Source organism: Fusarium musae, chromosome 2, assembly GCF_019915245.1.
Source record: "Fusarium musae strain F31 chromosome 2, whole genome shotgun sequence".
NCBI classification, from domain to species: domain Eukaryota; kingdom Fungi; phylum Ascomycota; class Sordariomycetes; order Hypocreales; family Nectriaceae; genus Fusarium; species Fusarium musae.
This window is the reverse complement of record NC_058388.1, coordinates 1,681,928-1,700,751: the sequence shown is the minus strand read 5'-3', so window position 1 is coordinate 1,700,751 and position 18,824 is coordinate 1,681,928. Positions and strand designations below refer to the sequence as shown.

The 18,824-nt window shown below is 49.2% G+C and overlaps 8 protein-coding genes across 8 annotated transcripts; 5 read left to right on the top strand and 3 right to left on the bottom strand.

Annotated features, from left to right (window-relative positions):
• Positions 1 to 24: 24 nt before the first annotated feature.
• On the bottom strand, positions 25 to 1,501 carry J7337_002474 (uncharacterized protein; the record flags this gene model as incomplete). Its single annotated transcript, XM_044820203.1, has 2 exons — positions 25 to 1,178; positions 1,231 to 1,501. 2 exons carry the CDS (start codon positions 1,499 to 1,501, stop codon positions 25 to 27), a joined length of 1,425 nt encoding a protein of 474 aa, XP_044684503.1.
• Positions 1,502 to 2,232: 731 nt separating this feature from the next.
• RER1 (retention in endoplasmic reticulum protein 1) lies at positions 2,233 to 2,964 on the bottom strand (the record flags this gene model as incomplete). The annotated part of the gene is made up of 4 exons (XM_044820202.1): positions 2,233 to 2,318; positions 2,369 to 2,668; positions 2,724 to 2,841; positions 2,896 to 2,964. 4 exons carry the CDS (start codon positions 2,962 to 2,964, stop codon positions 2,233 to 2,235), a joined length of 573 nt encoding a protein of 190 aa, XP_044684502.1.
• Positions 2,965 to 4,116: 1,152 nt separating this feature from the next.
• Positions 4,117 to 5,061, top strand: J7337_002472 (uncharacterized protein; the record flags this gene model as incomplete). Its single annotated transcript, XM_044820201.1, has 2 exons — positions 4,117 to 4,258; positions 4,331 to 5,061. The coding sequence occupies 2 exons, from the start codon at positions 4,117 to 4,119 to the stop codon at positions 5,059 to 5,061; spliced, it is 873 nt and encodes a 290-aa protein (XP_044684501.1).
• Positions 5,062 to 6,146: 1,085 nt separating this feature from the next.
• Positions 6,147 to 7,565, top strand: J7337_002471 (uncharacterized protein; the record flags this gene model as incomplete). The annotated part of the gene is made up of 3 exons (XM_044820200.1): positions 6,147 to 6,159; positions 6,215 to 7,455; positions 7,476 to 7,565. 3 exons carry the CDS (start codon positions 6,147 to 6,149, stop codon positions 7,563 to 7,565), a joined length of 1,344 nt encoding a protein of 447 aa, XP_044684500.1.
• Positions 7,566 to 9,058: 1,493 nt separating this feature from the next.
• Positions 9,059 to 10,230, top strand: CYS17 (Cysteine synthase 1; the record flags this gene model as incomplete). The annotated part of the gene is made up of 2 exons (XM_044820199.1): positions 9,059 to 9,176; positions 9,233 to 10,230. The coding sequence occupies 2 exons, from the start codon at positions 9,059 to 9,061 to the stop codon at positions 10,228 to 10,230; spliced, it is 1,116 nt and encodes a 371-aa protein (XP_044684499.1).
• A 126-nt stretch (positions 10,231 to 10,356) lies between these two features.
• J7337_002469 (uncharacterized protein) lies at positions 10,357 to 11,761 on the bottom strand (the record flags this gene model as incomplete). Its single annotated transcript, XM_044820198.1, has 3 exons — positions 10,357 to 11,461; positions 11,532 to 11,661; positions 11,746 to 11,761. 3 exons carry the CDS (start codon positions 11,759 to 11,761, stop codon positions 10,357 to 10,359), a joined length of 1,251 nt encoding a protein of 416 aa, XP_044684498.1.
• A 133-nt stretch (positions 11,762 to 11,894) lies between these two features.
• On the top strand, positions 11,895 to 12,642 carry J7337_002468 (uncharacterized protein; the record flags this gene model as incomplete). Its single annotated transcript, XM_044820197.1, has 2 exons — positions 11,895 to 12,045; positions 12,104 to 12,642. 2 exons carry the CDS (start codon positions 11,895 to 11,897, stop codon positions 12,640 to 12,642), a joined length of 690 nt encoding a protein of 229 aa, XP_044684497.1.
• A 2,415-nt stretch (positions 12,643 to 15,057) lies between these two features.
• J7337_002467 (uncharacterized protein) lies at positions 15,058 to 17,190 on the top strand (the record flags this gene model as incomplete). The annotated part of the gene is made up of 4 exons (XM_044820196.1): positions 15,058 to 15,116; positions 15,169 to 15,235; positions 15,289 to 16,268; positions 16,329 to 17,190. 4 exons carry the CDS (start codon positions 15,058 to 15,060, stop codon positions 17,188 to 17,190), a joined length of 1,968 nt encoding a protein of 655 aa, XP_044684496.1.
• Between the last annotated feature and the right edge of the window lie 1,634 nt (positions 17,191 to 18,824).

Below are 18,824 nucleotides of genomic sequence, written 5' to 3'. Positions count from 1 at the left end.
ATATGCATCACGACCAAATACCGTTTACTCCTCGTCTTCTCCTTCGGCATCATGTTCTTCAGAGGCCGACCTCGAACGACGGGCTGCTGGGCTGTGGTGTTCTCCTTCTTCCTCGCCTTCAGCATCCTGGCCGTCGTGCTGCTCCTCATTTCCTTCTTCCTCATCGGCCTGTCCAGTGCCGAGGGGGTGGTCGCGATGTGTCTTGATCATGTCGCGGATATCCTCTCTTGGATCTTCGACGGTGACGTCAAGCTGGTCAACAACTTGCTCCTCATCGGTAATACCAATGTTTCGCGCAATGTTCTTGGTTCGCTGGGGTCGAATCACAGATTTTTGCATAACAGGATAGTAGTATACAGCCTTCTGGTTGGGATAGAAAGTGTCTTCGTTGTAAGCCAGGAGAACTTCTGCGTCGAACTTGGTCTCATGGTCGTAATTGGTCTCCTGAGCTGTCTCGTACGCTCTGAGCCGGTTGTATTGGAAGCATCCACCATTGACGGAGTCATGAGTGTAGAGTTCGTCTTCGTTGTGGTCGGCATCCTCGACATCGAACTTGCGACGGAAACGATCCCCCACGTCAGGAGTTGCCGCCAAGTAATAGTCAAAATTCATCCAGTTCTGAGGCTTGGGGTTGTTTTCAGGATCTTGCTCGTGAGCTGCCACAGCTGCCTCGTACGCTTCCTCCTCCTCGGCAGTCCGATCAATGGGCCGGAACAAACCACTGAGGAGACGTCTGTCATAATCCTTGGTGCTGACCACAGGGTTCTGGTGAAATTTGATCGTAACGTACGCGCCCGAGTCGGGGAAAGCCTCAAGATCTGGGATGAAAGGCGACACATCGACAACCTTGAGATTTCTTTTGCTTGGGTGTTTGGCGCGTTTGGGGTCTTTAAACTCCTGCTCAGCAATATCGAAGCCCTTGTCAATCTTTCGCTTAATGACGTGAGGAGCATCGGCTGCAGGCTCCGGGATGCGTCGATTCTTGTTGGCTTTAGTGAGTAGAGCACGGGGTACAGCGCCATCCTGTCGCTTTGTGACCGTGGAAGATATGTATTCTGTCCGGCGAAGGAAGGAAACATTGGCTTCTGCGACCTTGTGTTTTCCCAGAGCGGCGATGGGTCTTAGAAGGGGTCGATCATGAGGATGAAGAGCGGGTGGATGAGGAGGGGCCTGAATAGCTGGGGAGGCGTCAGCTTTGTGAGGTCAAAACACGATGAACAGCCAACCTACATCGCTCATCGCCGTCGAAAACTCCAGGCATGCCGACCAAGTCAAGGGGCATTCCCAGTTCAGCATCTGCCTCAATATTGAGCGGCTGCTCCCTTGCGAGGCGCGAAGCAAAGCCCGGCGTCGTATATTGACCGCTAGCAAGGCCGGTATTAGGTATGTCGAGCAGCTTAGGAGGATGGGGTGGTGGAGGGAGCGCATTGGAGAATCGGATGCGTGCGATGAAGTCCTGGTGAACCATGCGCTCGCCTGTGCGAGGCGCAGAAGATGACATGCTGGTCGAACTGACAAGGCGCGCCGAGGAAGAGTTTGGTGAGTGTGTGAAGTCGTGATGTATTTGAAGGGTGTCGGCGCGCGATCCTTTTGTGAGTTCGGCTTGATGGAGAAGCTTAAGCGCGAGCGCGGCTGAGTTTCGAGGTTAAAGATATTGGATCAGAATTGCGGCGCGAGGCTGGCCTTGTCCAGCCAGGCTCCACGTTTGGCGTAGCCACTAATTAAGGCTTCCTCATGAAACTTACTCCAAATGCTTAAACAGTAGACAGCAATGAAACCCAGAAAAAGAATTAATAATGCAGAAAAACGGTTTTTGGGGAGGACAAACATCCTTAACGTGTTCTCACCTAATTAGTTTAGCCATAATGCCACGATCAACCTGCACAAAGCGTTATACTGAAGAGCTCGGTCATACTCTGTTATTCATATGATGGTCATTTTCATTAAATAATTCATCTGCTCTGTTTGTCATGGCCCCCCAGATCCGTCCAAGTCTATAGCTAAGGTTCGTTGGTATCACACGACCCAATTTCCTTTCTTTATTGCCAATCCCCTATGTGAGTTGTCACCAGTTAATTTCCCCTCGTAATTGAAATACACGCCCTGGAACACGCATCGCATTATTGTGTCGCTTAATAAAGCTGGCCGTCTTGTTTATACAACGCACACGGGCACTCATTCAGCGGAGATGCCCGCTGTGCTGAAGAAAAGTATCCCGGAAGTGGCGTCTGTTTACGAGTTGTTCTTGGCGTAGTTCTTCTTACCGACAGTAAAGGGTACGTAGCGGTACTTGATCATGTGCTGAATTTGCTTGCGCACTAGAAACAATTAATATAGGGAATTTCATCCCATATCATAAAGAACTTACTGGTCAGGAAGAAGAGGATGAACCAGTACATGACCAGAACGGGCCAGAAAACTGGCACATTAAAGATCTCAAACCAACTGCAGAAGAAGCTGATGATGATAGCTCGGGTGGCCCAGTACCAGAACTTGAACTCAGGAAGTCGGCGAATGAAGGGCTTGAATTCCTCGTCCTGCTTAGTGGGAAGAGTGCCCACAGAGCCGTCCTCCATCTCGTTGTCGGCCTCTTCGTTGGAGGGGTCGAACTTGGGCTGCAGGAAAGCCAGAAACAGGTTTAAAAGATAAATACCGAGCGCATAGGCAACTGCGCAGTTGTAAGTAAGATGATCCAGGGGTGTGATTTGCAGGTTCGAGCCTACCGATATACCAGCCTTGCGCAAGAAGGATTCGAAGAAAGAAGAGGAGGAGACAGACGACAGTACCGACCCATCGGTAGAGGACGAAAGGGGTCGACTGGTCCAGCAAAGCTTGGTATTTCTAATCCGGTGTCAGAGGGTCGCAATGCATCGCAGTCTATTTCGAGGGACATACTCGCTGAAGTCTCGAGGTATGGACGCTGACAGCCTCGAAAGGGGTCTGCTCAGGCTCTGGCGCATTCATCTTGTGAAGAAGAGGATCGGTCGACCGTTGTCAATCGGGATATATAATGGGGAGGGGGCGCAAATTATTCGAATGGAATAATCAAGTGCAATTGTGTGGGACAATGAGTACGATGCCGTGACAAAGGCCGAAGTTGACGGGAAGAGAAAAAAAGAAGTGATGGCGAATTTGCGATTGGGGGGCCAGGACTTCCAACTTTGGACTTCTGGCGATGCAGCCACGTAAGGTTTGTTAAGCTTTTGGTACCTAGGCAAGGCTAATCAATTCCCCGGTCCTTTACCGGACAAAGGAGGACTTGACGAACCGTTGACAGGCAGTTTTGTTTGGTGGCCTCCCTGAAACTGGTAGTTAGCCTATGATCTTATTGGTGATTCAGCCGGATAGCTGCTGAGCGATCTGAGAAGAGCCCCTTGACCCCACATGCTAATGTGGCGCAGTCTCTAATCATCGGGCTATCGTCGCGTCGCGTCGAGTTGCCTACCCCTCCCTGTAAGAAAGCTCATACTGTATGTACTCAGCGTACGGATACAGAGTACGGAGGAGAGGTTCAACTCCATATTACTTATCTACTACCTAGGTACTCTGCACAGAGGCACAGTTTAATTCGTCAGCGCTACCTGGATGACAGATCTATCTAAAAGCTGCGATTTATGCTTTATTCTAGATACTGTACTCCGTATCTAGATACTTACCGAAGGCAATATCATTCCGTTTGCTCCTCTACCTACCATTAGCGAACAGAAACTTGCAGGGCGTGGCTTGGCCACTACCTCCGTTGCATCATCAATAGACTATTTGTGGAAGAGACTATCAACGAGTCGAGTTGGAGGAGTTCCCATCTTAACCACGAGTTGTCAAGGTGCTTAGATCGACCTCTCACGTGACGCTCAATCATAAATCTGGCTGTCGGCTTTGCCATGGGTATGGGCGGCCTATGTTATCCTCGGCTCTGTTGCGTCACTGGGGAAGCTTAAGCTCCCGGTTATCAGTGCAGACCCAATACTTATTATAGCTCCTCACTGATCAGATTCTTAACTTATACAATAGTAACCGTACCAACTCCTTCAGTTGTGGAACCAACAGATAACGGGTTTACATTATAACATTGATCATTCACTCTCTTTCTCATTATATCCATTCTCTAGTATCACAATGAACGCTTTCCGCTGCATGAGACCAGTGGCAGGTCGGGTGGCCTTCCAAAGGCCTACTCTTCCTCGCGTTGCTCGAGCTTACAGCTCGGGGACTTATGAGTATATCCAGGTTTCTCAACCCAAGCCCGGTGTTGGACAAGGTATGAATGATACTGAAACAATGCAATTTCTCGGGTTGGTATATCAAACAGTATCTGACGATGATTACCTAGTTACCTTGAACCGTCCCAAGGCCCTCAACGCCCTGTGCACGCCCCTTATCAAAGAGCTCAACCAGGCTCTTCTTGAATTTAATGTGGCCGACGATACGTCAGTCATCATTTTAACCGGCTCCCAAAAGGCGTTTGCAGCTGGTGCTGATATCAAGGAGATGGCCCCTCTTACCTTCGCCGAAGCTTACACCAAGTCCTTCATCGAGTCCTGGTCAGACCTCACCACTCAGGTGAAAAAGCCAATAATCGCTGCAGTCTCAGGGCATGCCCTTGGTGGAGGCTGCGAGCTCGCCATGATGTGTGATCTCATCTATTGTACAGAGAATGCGAACTTCGGCCAACCAGAGATCAAGCTCGGGACTGTTCCCGGAGCTGGTGGTAGTCAGCGCCTTACTCGTGCCATCGGCAAGTCAAAGGCAATGGAACTCATTCTGACCGGAAAGTCGCTTTCTGGTGTCGATGCCGAGAAATGGGGACTAGCTGCCAGGGTCTTTCCCACGCATGAGGCTCTGATGGAAGAGACGCTCAAGACAGCCGAGACAATTGCTGGCTACTCCAAGGTGGCTGTTCAAGCCGCCAAGGAGGTTGTTAACAAGAGCCAGGATTTGGCTCTGCGTGACGGTGTCGAGTATGAGAGGCGGGTCTTCCACAGCTTGTTTGGTAGTCAAGATCAGAAGATTGGCATGAAGGCATTCGCAGAAAAGAAGAAGGCTGAGTGGAGCCACTCATAAGCGCTATATGTAATTTAACAATGTGCCTTTGCGGCGATTATATAAAAATAGGAATGCAAAAGGCTCCTGTATATATGAAAACCGCCACGACGTCCATTTGTTTACTAACAAGTGTGAGATTGAGATAGTTGTTCACAGGTACAGATACCAGTTGCCTAGGGAGCTGGCCGTAATTTGCGGTACGGAACATACTTGAGCCGACTATAACCAAAAGAAAGAATAAAGTAGAAAAATATTCGCGGTTCACATGGGGTTGCAATGCATCAAAGGTTCGGGACGGCTTTGTGCGATGATAATGCAACAATCCAATGGATCCGTGGATGTCTTAAAACACCCCCGCAAGCACCTATACATATATGCTCGCCCTCATTTGCAGATTTTTCTTCCCTTTTTAGGGTATGCTGTGGCCCAACAGCCAACATATCTTTAGATACAGCCTGTACCAAAAACCGTGTGTTGTCGTGAACAGCTATTTCTGGTAATCCCTGGCAGAGAGTCTTAACGCCTTGACCGGCCCCGCCACCCACTCACACCTACAGAGTACTAATATGGAGGTTAGTACTAACAGGCTAGACAGGCAGACAGGGACAGGCACCTAATGGAGGTCACTAGGTACTAACTACGGTAAGGCATAGGAGTAAGGTAAGGTAGTTAGTAACATGGTACAGGTAGCTGGCGTATTGGATGGATGGTAGCTTTCCTAGCCAACAAACCAACATCAGTGATCCCTTTACCTTCGATCAACATATTTTCTTCGGCACAACCTTTTTTCTTCACACGCATGCTATTTTCATCCCAATCATGGGCCGGGACTAACCAAATATCATGAATGGAGCCCACGAACGCTGGCTTGGACTTGGAAAAGGAGCTGACGTGCTCTGTAAATCTCCCCGCCTTTTTGTCTCCAAAGTCTGACCTTGTGTGTAGATCTGCACGGAGCTCCTATACCAACCTTTGACTCTTCTTGATTGCCTTCACACCTTTTGCGGTGCCTGTCTGAAGGAATGGTTTACTTTCCAGGCTGCGACGGCCGAGCGGGGGCCAAACCCGCCTGCTCCCGGTACAAATATTTTTACATGCCCATCATGTCGGGCTACTGTACGAACGACCCAACATAATGCGACCGTCGTCACTCTCTTGGATATGTTTATAGCAGCAAGCCCTGGCAAGGATCGTTCAGCAGCAGAGAAGGAAGAGATGGCAAAGAAGTATAAACCCGGCGACCAAGTCCTTCCAACGATAAATACACATCGAACAGCGGATGAGCGGCGCATCGACGCTGAAGACAGAAGGTTGATGGAGGAGGTTCGAGAACTGAGTTTACAAGAGGCGGGAGTATCTTCGGGGCCACCAAGGACACGGCGGAGGCGTGAGAGCCGATCCGCGGACAACAGAAGGACAAGCAGAGACAGGGAAAGGGACCGGGGTAGAGATAGAAGCGTCGATAGCCGCCATCAACCACGAGGAAGCCGTCGCCCACGAGTTGACGAGGGAGGTCGGCATAGCTCTGATCAACTCCATGTCGAAGGCGAGCGACGACGTCGACGAAGCGAGTCGAGGCAGCGCCAGATTGAGCACCAGTCATCGATTCGGTCACTAATCAGCTCGGGAGATATGAGTGAGAGGGATATCGAACGAGAAATAGAGTCCTTTGCCAGACAGATCCAGGAAGAAGGTCTCCTCGATGGGCTCGATTTGGACAACATCGATTTGAGTCGCGACGACGAGCTCAGCAGGAGGATCACAGAAGCATACAGGCGCCGTCAGAGGGATCGAACACGCCAAGAAACGAGGAGGAACAACGGAAATAACTATCCTCCATTGACACGATATGCCGAGAATACAGCAGCTGGGGATCCTCGCATGTTGGCCCCAGAAGGAGGTCGACCAAGAGAAAGATCTCGACCACATTCTCGGTCTGCTAGCGCTACAAGTGCTGCCAGTGCTGCGAGTCAGACAGAGGAACGGAGTCGTCCCCCAACCTCTACAACCTCAGCAAACTTAGAAGTCCAGGAGCCAGTCCGAAGGCCTAGGAGACGGACTGCTAGCGGAGGTCGAAGCTCTACCACTCCAGTATTTCCGACCACTGCTGAGCCCAGGCCTGCTGCTCGGTCCTCTACGGACCTGGGATCGAGGCCACAGGCTTCCGATATAACACAGTCCCGACCTAGCTTCAGCGAGGGACGCAGCACCAGCACACCCATCCACACCGTGCCGTTTCCCAACCCAACAGAAGCGGCTTCATTCAGCAACAATACAGGGAATATGTCGTTTGCTATTCGTCAAGGAACCTCTCAAAGTGCATCCGTCCCTCCTCTATTCTCCCATCATGATGCAGCAGCCGGTCGGGCAAACAGACCTCGTCCGGTTGATCTGGCCATTGTTCATCAGACTGTGACCAGCCCGATCAGTAGTCCCACTGTCTCTGGACACCAGAGGACCAGGTCTCAGCTCTACCCGGAACCTTCAGTCAGCTGCTCACGATGCAACAAACAGCACATTGAATATGAGCTCCATTACAATTGCTCCATTTGCGCCAATGGACAGTGGAATGTATGCCTCAACTGTTATCGGGCTGGCAAAGGCTGTCATCACTGGTTCGGGTTCGGCCATGGTGCTTTTTCAAAATGGGAAAAGATTCGTCAGCAGAAAGGGGATGCTTCACTACCACAGCCACATACACTGACCGCTCTCCGTTACCGTCCTCCCCGCTCATCTCCTGGCGGGGCAGACGGACGAAAAACACTAACAACGGACGATCCTCGACATCGTTTGGAAAGCGGCACTTTCTGTGCCAAATGCTCTGCTTGGACGAACGAGTGCTATTGGCGGTGCGATGTATGTAATGAAGGCGACTGGGGTTTCTGCAATGACTGTGTAAATCAGGGAAGATCATGCACGCATCCCTTACTTCCAATGGCTCACGAAGCCACCCAGTCTAATCAGCACAGGGCTGGAAGTCCTCCCAGATCGCCCGGTCGACCCACCGCAGCAACAATATTTAAAGGCCCTAATGCATCCAGCATCAAACCATTCGAATACTTGTCATTCACCACAAGATGCGACTTGTGTCAGGAGCCCATTCAACCGAATCAAGCACGATACCACTGCTATCAGTGCACAAGCTCTTTGGTATCAGATGCTGCACCAGGTGATTACGATATATGTTCTTCATGTTATGGGAACTTGATTATACAAAGGCAAATTAGCCCTGAAAATGGCCATTCGGGTTGGAGGAGATGCCTCAACGGGCATAGAATGGTAGTCATCGCATTTACGGATGGGAAGAGTGGGCGATGGAGATATATAGCCCAGGATTTGGTAGGAGGCCAAGGACTAAAGCCAGAGGTGGCTGAAAAGTCAGAACACCGCGAGAAAGGACTTCAAAAATGGGTTTGGCACGAAAATGGTCAAGATCTAGCCCGGCTTGTCACCAAAGACGTGTCAGAAACGGCGCCGAGTGAGAGCGGTTTCGCAAAGAGCTTACCACCTGATGGCGGAGTCGGGCTGAAGGCAACTGCGAGGTTTGGATGGTACCCCAGACCGGGAGCTGACGACGAGCTTCTCTTCCCAAAAGGAGCGGAGATCAAAGAGATCGAGGATGTGAACGGAGAATGGTTTTTTGGAGCATATATGGGTACTCGGGGCTTGTTCCCAGCGCCATATGTGCGGTTAGAACAGGATGCCTAAAAATGCAAGAGCTGACGACGCCGTGACAGATACGCAAGAATTCAATACGCATTTATTTATATAATGGCTGCGTTAGTGATTTGTTGGTATTCAGGCTTCAAGCCGTATGGAAGTCGGTGCGGGAGTTGGTCATCCGACACCGACAGGCCGGTATTGCGCCATTGCCGATTGCGGCCCCACCATCCAAAATACATTGCCCTTTCATCTCTTATAAGCTCAACTTATTCCTTTTGTAGCAAAACCCCGACCTGGTGACTGTCAATTGATCTGTTCAAGATTGCGCCGCGTGCCCACGTCTCACTAAACCATGCTCCGTCCCAGCGTTAGGCGGCTTGCAGCTGCCGCTGCCAAAGCTGCGGCGGCTCCCAGCTCTCATACCCTCAGTGTGTCTCGAGCTCAAGGTGTCTCCAGAGGTTTGACAGGAGGTGCGCCTATCATCAATATGATCCCGGTCCTTGAAAGGGAATCTGACCTACAATAGCTATTGGAAATACCCCTCTCATCCGTCTGAATCACCTCTCCGAGGAGACCGGCTGTGAGATCCTCGGCAAGGCAGAGTTCATGAACCCTGGTGGCTCCGTCAAGGACCGCGCAGCGCTGTACGTTGTTAAGGACGCCGAGGAGCGCGGTCTCCTCAAACCTGGAGGCACTGTTGTCGAAGGGACTGCAGGAAACACCGGAATCGGTCTCGCTCACGTCTGCCGTTCGCGCGGCTATAAGCTCGTTATATACATGCCAAACACCCAGTCTCAGGGCAAGATCGATCTTTTGCGGCTCCTCGGCGCTGAGGTCTACCCGGTCCCTGCTGTCGCGTTCGATAATCCCGAGAACTACAACCACCAGGCCCGTCGACACGCTGAGCGACTTGACAATGCTGTTTGGACGAACCAATTCGACAACACAGCCAATCGCCGTGCACATATCGAGACGACCGGCCCTGAGATCTGGGCGCAGACAGATGGTAAGGTTGACGCTTTCACGTGCGCTACTGGCACCGCTGGTACTCTAGCCGGCATTACAAGGTATCTGAAGGACGTCTCTGATGGCCGGGTCAAGAGCTTCCTTGCCGACCCTCCTGGCAGTGTGCTTCATTCTTATGTGTCCTCTGGCGGCAAGCTTACCGAGCGCACGGGCTCCAGCATCACCGAGGGTATTGGACAAGGTCGTATTACCGACAATCTCCAGCCTGATATTAGCCTGGTGGACGGTTCGCTGCACATTTCAGATGAGAAGAGCATCGAAATGGTCTACCGATGCTTGGATGAGGAGGGGTTGTACCTCGGTGCCAGCTCCTCTCTCAACGTTGTAGCTGCCAAGGAGGTCGCTGAGAAGCTGGGCAAAGGTCATACTGTTGTCACTGTCCTCTGCGATGGGGCTTACAGATACGCTGATCGACTGTTCTCGCGAAAATGGTTGACAGACAAGAAGCTGCTGGGCGCTATTCCCAGCCACCTGGAGAAGTACATCGTTTTGCCTTAGAAAGAGGCATCCCATATAAAAAGAATCTCGTTGTTACAATATATTACATGATAATTCCCCCACTATTCGTGACAGATTGTCCACATGTAGACTCCAGGTCTTCTCAAAGTGCATGAATATTTGTGTCTAGTTATCCTCTACATCGTTCCTAAAGCGGGGCGCAGCAGGCAAATGCTGTTTCCAGCTGGGCTGTCGGCCTGTGACTCTTTCATACGCAATGTCCCAGCCAAAGGAGTTATTATCCGGACTCATCATCACAAAATCTTCGATGTGTTTTTCCATTAGATCGTGGACAGGCTGCAGGTCTTTGGCATCTTGACCGATGATGTCCTGTGCTAGTTCTATCGCCCTTATGTTCTGGGCAATAGCCCAAATGTAGTTGAAAGGAGAAATGTGTTGCCTTTCGCGGACATAGTTGTCGCTGTTGGGCTTGACTCGGCTGTTGATAGAATTCAGATAGGGCGAGCTTGTTAAGTCATCGGATTCTCGTTCAGCCCATGCGCTGGTGATAAACTCAACATTGTCTCGAAGCTCTCGGATCAGGCCATCCACAGGAGCTTCGGCTGCCTGCTGCTCCTTGACTGCAGATGCTTGGGAGAAGAGAATCATACCCCGAATAATGGGGTTCATATGAGGCTGACGGCGAGGGGGTGTGTTCTTAGCAAGATGCTCAGGGCGCTGAATGATATCCCAGACCATTTTATTCCACTTCAGAGCCTGTTGAGTCTCGCTCTCCTCTCCTTTCGGGGATATGATCTTACGGTTAATGGATCCCAACAGCAGGATGACAGTACTGTCGCGCTGTAAACTGAGTCCTGTCTTTTCAACTTGCTGAGCGCATTCAATGACCACATACGGCTGCCTATCATGGCCTGCACGTCGAGTCACAGCGTCGGCATGCCAGCGTTTGAGTCTAATTCCAGCTTTCTTATAGCCGGCAAGCAGGGTGCTTATGTTATCCCATTCCTCTTTGGTTTTCATGAGCTTTGTTGCCTCTGCAAAAGCCTTCATCGAGTTTGGGACATCGTGGAATCGATCAATAGTCTTGAAAGTGTGCTCGAGCCCATCGACTTCGATGGTGACGGGGTTTCGCAGGATGTAGTCGCTCTTTTTGGGATTGAAAACGAGCTTCCTCGCTTTCTCTGGTAGGTGGGCAGGGAGAATGATCTTCTCTTGAATTTCTGTGAGAATTTCGTTCAACTGAGGATTTTTAGTCTCGGCGAACACAGCACTAAAACCTTGTCGATTGTCAACTTCCTGTATTCTGAATGTTGCACTCTTTTTTTTCCTTTTTCACTTACTGCGTGCAGAAGATACACTGAAGCATTTGTACTGGATGCCACGCAGTGCCAGGGATGTCCACGGGTTGGCCACAGGCCTGAAGCCCAAAGTCAAGGATCTGTTCAGCATTGCGCTGACTGTCCCACAGTGCTGTGATAACTTTTGAGGTTTCAAAGCTTGGGCAATGCCTACTAAATCGTAAGGTAGTAGGTGGGTTCATAGGAAGGTACCTACCTATTCTGCGTCCCATGGAAAAAGGCACCGGATGAACTGTAATCCGAGCCAATCAGCAATGAGAATTGGAAGTATTGCGAGTAGCTCCAGAAATTCTAACGCCTGTCTCAACCTCAACTACTTGTATAATCGCAATAGTTCAATTTACGATGAACGTCACCGTCGTGGGACGGCCAGTTGGCTGTCTCAAATCTGCTCTTAGACGGGCAAGATTCCTGAGGACTTTCGAAAGGAGGGTTTCTTCAGCAGCCGTTGAGCCTGTGCCCAAGTCGATACCGAGCGCCTTCAGCGCTGAACAACGTATGTATCTTTACGATCCGCAATATTGCAAAAACAACATCGCTGACATTGAGACCAGGGGCGGATCTCGCCAAGGTTAGCAAATTTCATATCTACCCTCGAGTCCCGAGTATTCGTACCACCCACCCCGATCCTATGCCTGCCCTTCTGCAAAAGCAACTCGCGAAACTCGATCCGACTGGCGCACGCACACGATTGTTCTCAAGAGAGCACGCCGACAGCGCTAAGGTTGGCGACGTTCTGATGGTGACGACAAAGGGTGGGGAGCCCTTTGCCGGCGCTTTTTTACAAATTCGACGCCGAGGCCAGGATACAGCGATCCAATTGCGTGGACAGATGATGAAGGTTGGTGTGGAGATGTGGTTCAAGATCTACAGCCCGACTGTGACGGGTATTGATATTATCTGGCGACGGCCCAAGAGGGCACGACGAGCACGCCTCACGTACATGCGGAAGCCCAAGCACGACATGGGTAGTGTGGATCAAATGGTGTTTGCATGGAAGAAGGAGAGATATACTCTACGGTCACGAGCAACTCAGTCTGGAAAACCTTCTGGAAGACAGCATGCCAAGATTCTTGGACAGAAGAAGAAATAGGCGGAAGGATGCACGGAACGTGGCTGTATGATATATTGTGTATAAGAACTTATTGAGACATAAAATCATTTGCTCGAATCTACATTCATCATGCCAGTAAACAAATGATGAAATGATGGTCCTCACTAATGTTGACGGGTTTACAATAAAGCATAGGAACCTGTAGCTACCACTCTAGCGTCAGATCTTGATTAGACTGTTGTTTCAATAGCCAGGTCGCCAAACACATGGCTCTTTGTACAGATTCCAAGCCATGACGAATCCCAAAGGCTGTTCATATTATCGTTCGTTAACAGTAGCCTGTTCTTGACGATCTATCTGTTGTACAGGGTCAGGGTATAACTATGTTTCATCGCAAACAAAATCGCAGCCAGTTATCGATAGAAGCTGGGAGGTTTTCGTCCAGTGATATGGCGGACTTCTCTTGATATCTTATTATTTGAGCCTTACAATATATGTTCTGCAAGCTTATTTAAGTGTGGAAGATCGAAACAGGTCTGGTCTGATGTTAATTACTTATGTGAACCATGCATGTTACACGCTTTATTTGTCTGAATCCCTACAGGTGCTATAAGGTGTTCGAATACGATGAGCCTTGTAGAAGACGTATAATGGTATCGTCAAAATGATATAAGATTATTCAATTTGCTCTGACTCTTCGATTCATGTAAAGCGCTAGATAATTTTGCCAGTTCCTGGTTCAAACTCAGTTGCAGCAGCAACTATTGAATTACTCAACTACCAATGTAATGTATGTACTAAGCTGGTTGCATGAAATTACCCAGGGTTTCACAGAAGGTTTCACAAGACGTTAATTGATAACCGTTTGCCTGGCCATTCACTCTGTATACGCATTTGAAGCTTATTAGTTTGACCTCCCCCAATGATAGGCAATTGAGATAGCCCAGCGCCACGCATCGGGATTTACAGCCGGTTGATCGGCTCCAGCGTTTCGTTCCTCGCGCAGGGACCGGGGCATCCACCCTCATTAAACGGAACATACTAGGTATAGTTACTGGCCTAAGCGTGCTAGAATGATGACCACAGACCCCCTCCTACACGTAGGTACCTAGGGGAGGAAAGAAAACACAAGACCTTAACTCTAGATAATAAAAAGACTTAAGTAATATAGCCTAAGCTTAGGATAGCTTTTACTGAGTTTATTTTGACACCCTATTGAGGTTCGCTGTTTTCTTGCCCCCGAGGGGGTACCTATAGCCAAAATAACCAAACACTCTAAATCCAACTGCTTACAGTACTTTACTTATGTACCTATGTAACTACTAGGTAGTTTCCAATGAGCCAACAAACAAAAAGGAGAAGGCCAGAAAGATACAGTATATCAAATTAGTCCCAAGTCTATTTATATCACGCTGTGCGGTGTCTCGAGGATATATTCAGGGGAAATCCACGGTACGCTCTTATGCGAGGAGGTGCAGGATGCGCTTGGGATCAACTGATAGAACCCAACGCCCATGTATAAATATGATGACCGCCTCACCATTTGGCAGTGTAACTTATTTATAGCTAATTACCTATCTTTTTAGTTACCGTGTGGTCATAAAATTTCAGGTCGAAATTTCTTGCAGGGAACGGATATTCAACATCAATTCAAATCGATAAAACCCCGGTCCATCAACAGTTGGATCCACTAACTACCCAAACGTTAGCCTCCTAGCAAACGCTGAAAAACAGCTAAAAATGGACGTTACGAAGGTTTCCGCCCAAGCCTTCAGGGGATGCTTCCACTGCAACCCGGCAACGTGGAGGGCAACGAGAAGTTCTCCAATTTTTGTTTACATGCGGACGCCCAATCCCGCGACGACTGCTACTGCAACCAGCAACAGCGCTACCAAGAGAACAAAGAAGACTACTACGCCTACCACACAGATCTCAGCATCAACAACAACAGCAATTGTAATCAGCATCATCAACATTTCCACAATTCTCCGTCTGCTTCAATATCGGCGTCATCTCGCTTATCGTACATCTCCACCGTCTCGGCCTCGGCTTCATCTTCATCCTCAAGGATCTACAACGCTTCATTCGAGTCACTTCCTATTACCCCAATTTCCGTATTCGAGGCCTCCCCACACTCTCCTCGCTCTTTGTCTAACAGACTCTCCTCGCCTGTAACTGGATTCATCGCCCGTCATCGAACATTCACACATAATTCTTGTTCGCTCTCATACTCTCCACCATCTTCACCGACCCCGCGCACGAGGCGGGACAAGTTACAGCTGCATGCGGCTCGAGTGCAGCGGTCAGGCAGCAAAACTACAGATACAGCATTTCTTCTAGGCCTTCAGAAAAGGAAAAAAGTCAACCAATTCGCGAAGGTTCCCTCCCAGCGCATCTAATCCTGCAGACGCTCTTGCTGCCGTTGAGCCTCCGCATGACCAAAGGTTGACGAGAATGGCTTTTGCAGAGCAGCAAAGATGGGTTACGGTCCAACAGAAGACATTCACAAAATGGTATCTATGTCTTGAATTCCTGGCCTGCAGTATGCTCACATTTTTTTCCCAGGCTCAACACGAAGATCGAGGCTCGAAACCTTGAGGTTAAAGACCTCGTAAAAGATCTTAGCGATGGTGTAAGTGTACTTTCTGTAGAATTTGCCTGACTGTCACTGACCTCTATGCATAGGTCATGCTGATTCATCTCCTCGAATGTCTTTCACACGAATCGCTCGGCCGTTATGCCTCAAAACCCAAGCTTCGAGTACAAAAATTTGAGAATGCGAACCTGGCACTCGACTTCGTTAAATCCAGGGGTATTCAGATGACCAATATCGGCGCTGAGGATGTGGTTGATGGCAACCAAAAGATTGTTCTTGGTCTCATCTGGACCTTAATTCTTCGATTTACCATCAGTGATATTAACGAGGAGGGCATGTCAGCAAAGGAGGGCCTCCTGCTGTGGTGTCAACGGAAGACGGCGTGTTATGACGAGGTCGAGGTGCGAGACTTTAGCGCCAGCTGGAACGATGGTTTGGCGTTCTGTGCTCTATTGGATATCCACCGACCCGACCTCATCGACTATGACGCCCTGGACAAGAAGGATCATCGAGGCAACATGCAACTAGCATTCGATATCGCACATAAGGAGATTGGTATTCCTAAGCTGCTTGATGTGGAAGATGTGTGCGATGTGGCCAAGCCCGATGAACGATCTCTGATGACTTATATTGCCTATTGGTTTCATGCATTCTCGCAAATGGAAAAGGTCGAGAATGCTGGACGTCGTGTTGAAAAGTTTGTCAATAACATGCAAGGGGCTTGGGAGATGCAAAGTGCCTACGAAAGACGGATGCGGGCGCTCCTACAAGCCATTCAAGAGCAGATCGAGGTGTGGAAGCAAGCTACTTTCGAAGGAACATACGCCGATGCCAAAGCTCAATCAAACGAGTTCTTTGAGTATAAAAAGGGTAAAAAAAGACAATGGGTCGCCGAGAAGAGCGACCTCGCAACGTTGCTCGGAAACATCAAGACCAAATTGGGGACTTATCGCCTCCGGCCATACGATCCACCCACGGAGTTGAGCCTGGATGCTCTCGAGAGACGGTGGGCAGAGTTAGCATCAAACGAGATGACACGTGCCCAGCTAATAAACGAGACGATCCGAGAGTAAGTTGACTCTTTCAATAGATGCCCCCTCCTTCTTTTCTTCCATTAACATTGTTATAGTATCAAAAACGCACTCCGCAAATCCTTTGCTGACAAGGCAAATGATTTCGCAATGGCTCTCAATACCATGCAGTTGGCCATCTCTGGCCTTGACGGTGATGTGGAAGATCAATTGCACCATGTAAGGAAGCTGAGTGAGAGCCTTTCTCCCTTAGACCAATACTTGGACAAAATTTCAGAGCTGGATCAGAAGTGTCAAGAGGCCAATATTGAGGAAAACGACTTTACTACCTACACATACGACGAACTCTCATACGAGCTTGGTCTTGTTAAAACTTCAGTGCAGAAGAAGCTTGCGTTTTTGGAGAACCAGATGGTAGCACGAAGTATGACAAACCTGACCCCTATCCAGCTGGAAGAGTTTGAGAGTGTTTTTCGTCACTTCGATCGTGACGATACAAACTCTTTACAGGAACTCGAATTCAGTGCGGCGCTTGCGTCACTGGGGCTTGTTTTCTCCGAGGATGAAATGCACGAATACTTTTTCGAAACATCTGGTGGGCGCGACTACGTAACGTTTGAACAGTTTATTCGGTTCATGGTGGATGTGACAGAAGATCAGAACACGGCAGAACAAGTCTTCCAGTCGTTCCGCGAGGTGGCTGACGGCAAACCATACGTGACAGAGATGGACTTACGACACAGCTTGGTGCCCGACGAAGTGATTGACCAACTTATCGAGATCATGCCGCCTCACAGTGGACCAGACATGTCGGAGGATAGAGGAATGCCACAGTACGACTACATTTCCTTCATGGAGAAGCTGATCAACGATCAAAACAGCCAGCAAGGGAACTCAGAAGCGACACAACAGAATAGGAGCGACGCTGAGCCACAAAGCCCTCACACAAATGGGGTCTAGGAGAAACAGGGTGAAGACCCATGGCTGGAGATGCACGCATCAGTTCAAATGGAACTGAGTATGAGACTTGGCATCACGAGTCAGAAAAGGAGGGAGGGGTAAAATATAGAGAGGAACGCTGGTGAGATACAGTATACTTTTATGTCCCTTAACGATGCATCGCCTAGTGGTGTTTCACCTTGTGCTGGCGAAGATGGAGGGTGCATTTCGGCTTACAGTAAAAGAAATATCCCATTAAATTATACCAGAGAGGAGATGACTATGTGGTGGGAGCGAATGGACGGCGATCAGGATAACCATACGTTAGGCGTCCAACCCAGCTTTCTTGGGGGCATCCGTCGTAGGAATGTGCTCTTTTTTATATTCTCCTTTTAAGTTAATACCACCAAGAATCAAATACTCGGCATGTCGAAGCTTTCTGTGTTTGTTTTTTTTTGTTGCTCCGCCATACACTCATGCGTGGACTTGAGAAACCACCTCTACGTGCCTATTTCTATAGGTAGTCAAGCTGTGAGAGATACAAGAGGGATGACTCTTCATATAGAGAAAGAGCCGGATCGTGCTACGAGGCCAAATTTATCGCAGAATCCTCGACTTCCTCTGTTCGGAAGTTGCGTTACAACCCTCACAGCACATTCATTATTGATCTCGAGTGTGTTTGCACAGACTATAGGCCACTGCTCCTTCAGGTAGCTATATTCGATGCTTTGAGTGACATGTTGCCCCCCCACGGTCATAGAACATGAGATAACAGTTGGAAAACACTGGCCAACGATCAGTCTTCCAGAATGTTACCAAGCTCGTGGCCCGTTCGCCTCTGTTGGAGCGATCCAAAGGTTTCAGCCTGGCCGCGAGGAAGACAGAAGATGGATGGGTTTAACGTGTCGTGCAATTGCAGACCTTAAGCGGAAGCACATCAACGTAAGGCCCTGATCCAATCGATACGTACGGCGCACCTCGATACGTTCCGTACAATTTACAGTGACTTTACATAACCTATAGGTACCGAGCTAGGCCTATTAGGTCAGTTGTGCAGGCTGTGGGGCCCGACCTAGCGAGACAGGCTAGTCACATGACCTATGATCCGAATGTATTAGTATACGGATTGAAAAGGTAGGCCCGGTTGACTGTAACGTATCGAGTGCGCCGTACGTATCGATTGGATCAGGGCCTAACATTCGCCTTCTCTTATTTTCTTTCACTCATCAAACTTGCCTTCTCCCTAGGAACATGAGCCCGTAGAAAGTCTGCATTACTTAGGTACCTAGGCAAGGACTCAACTCGACATTCCTCAAGGCTGCGGGCGCCAAAGAAATTTAGCAATCAGCCACCGAGGCAACGCTCGCAACAAGTCATGTCAAGCCGGCTTTTTCAGGGGCTTGACTTAGGGGGGGTCGGGCTTGAATTGTAGCCAAGCCTCGGGGGGCAAGAAAACACCGAACCTTGACACAGGCTGTCGAAATAAACTTAGTAAAGAGCCTCCTAAATTTAGGGTAGATTTACCTAAATATTTTTATTACTTGGGGGTAAAGTCCTGAGTTTTCTTTCCTCCCCTAGCCAAGTCAGCTAATTAGGATTGAATTAAACAAGTTGACTTGTAGATCCCTAGTCTAGCTTAATTAGGTACGGAAGGC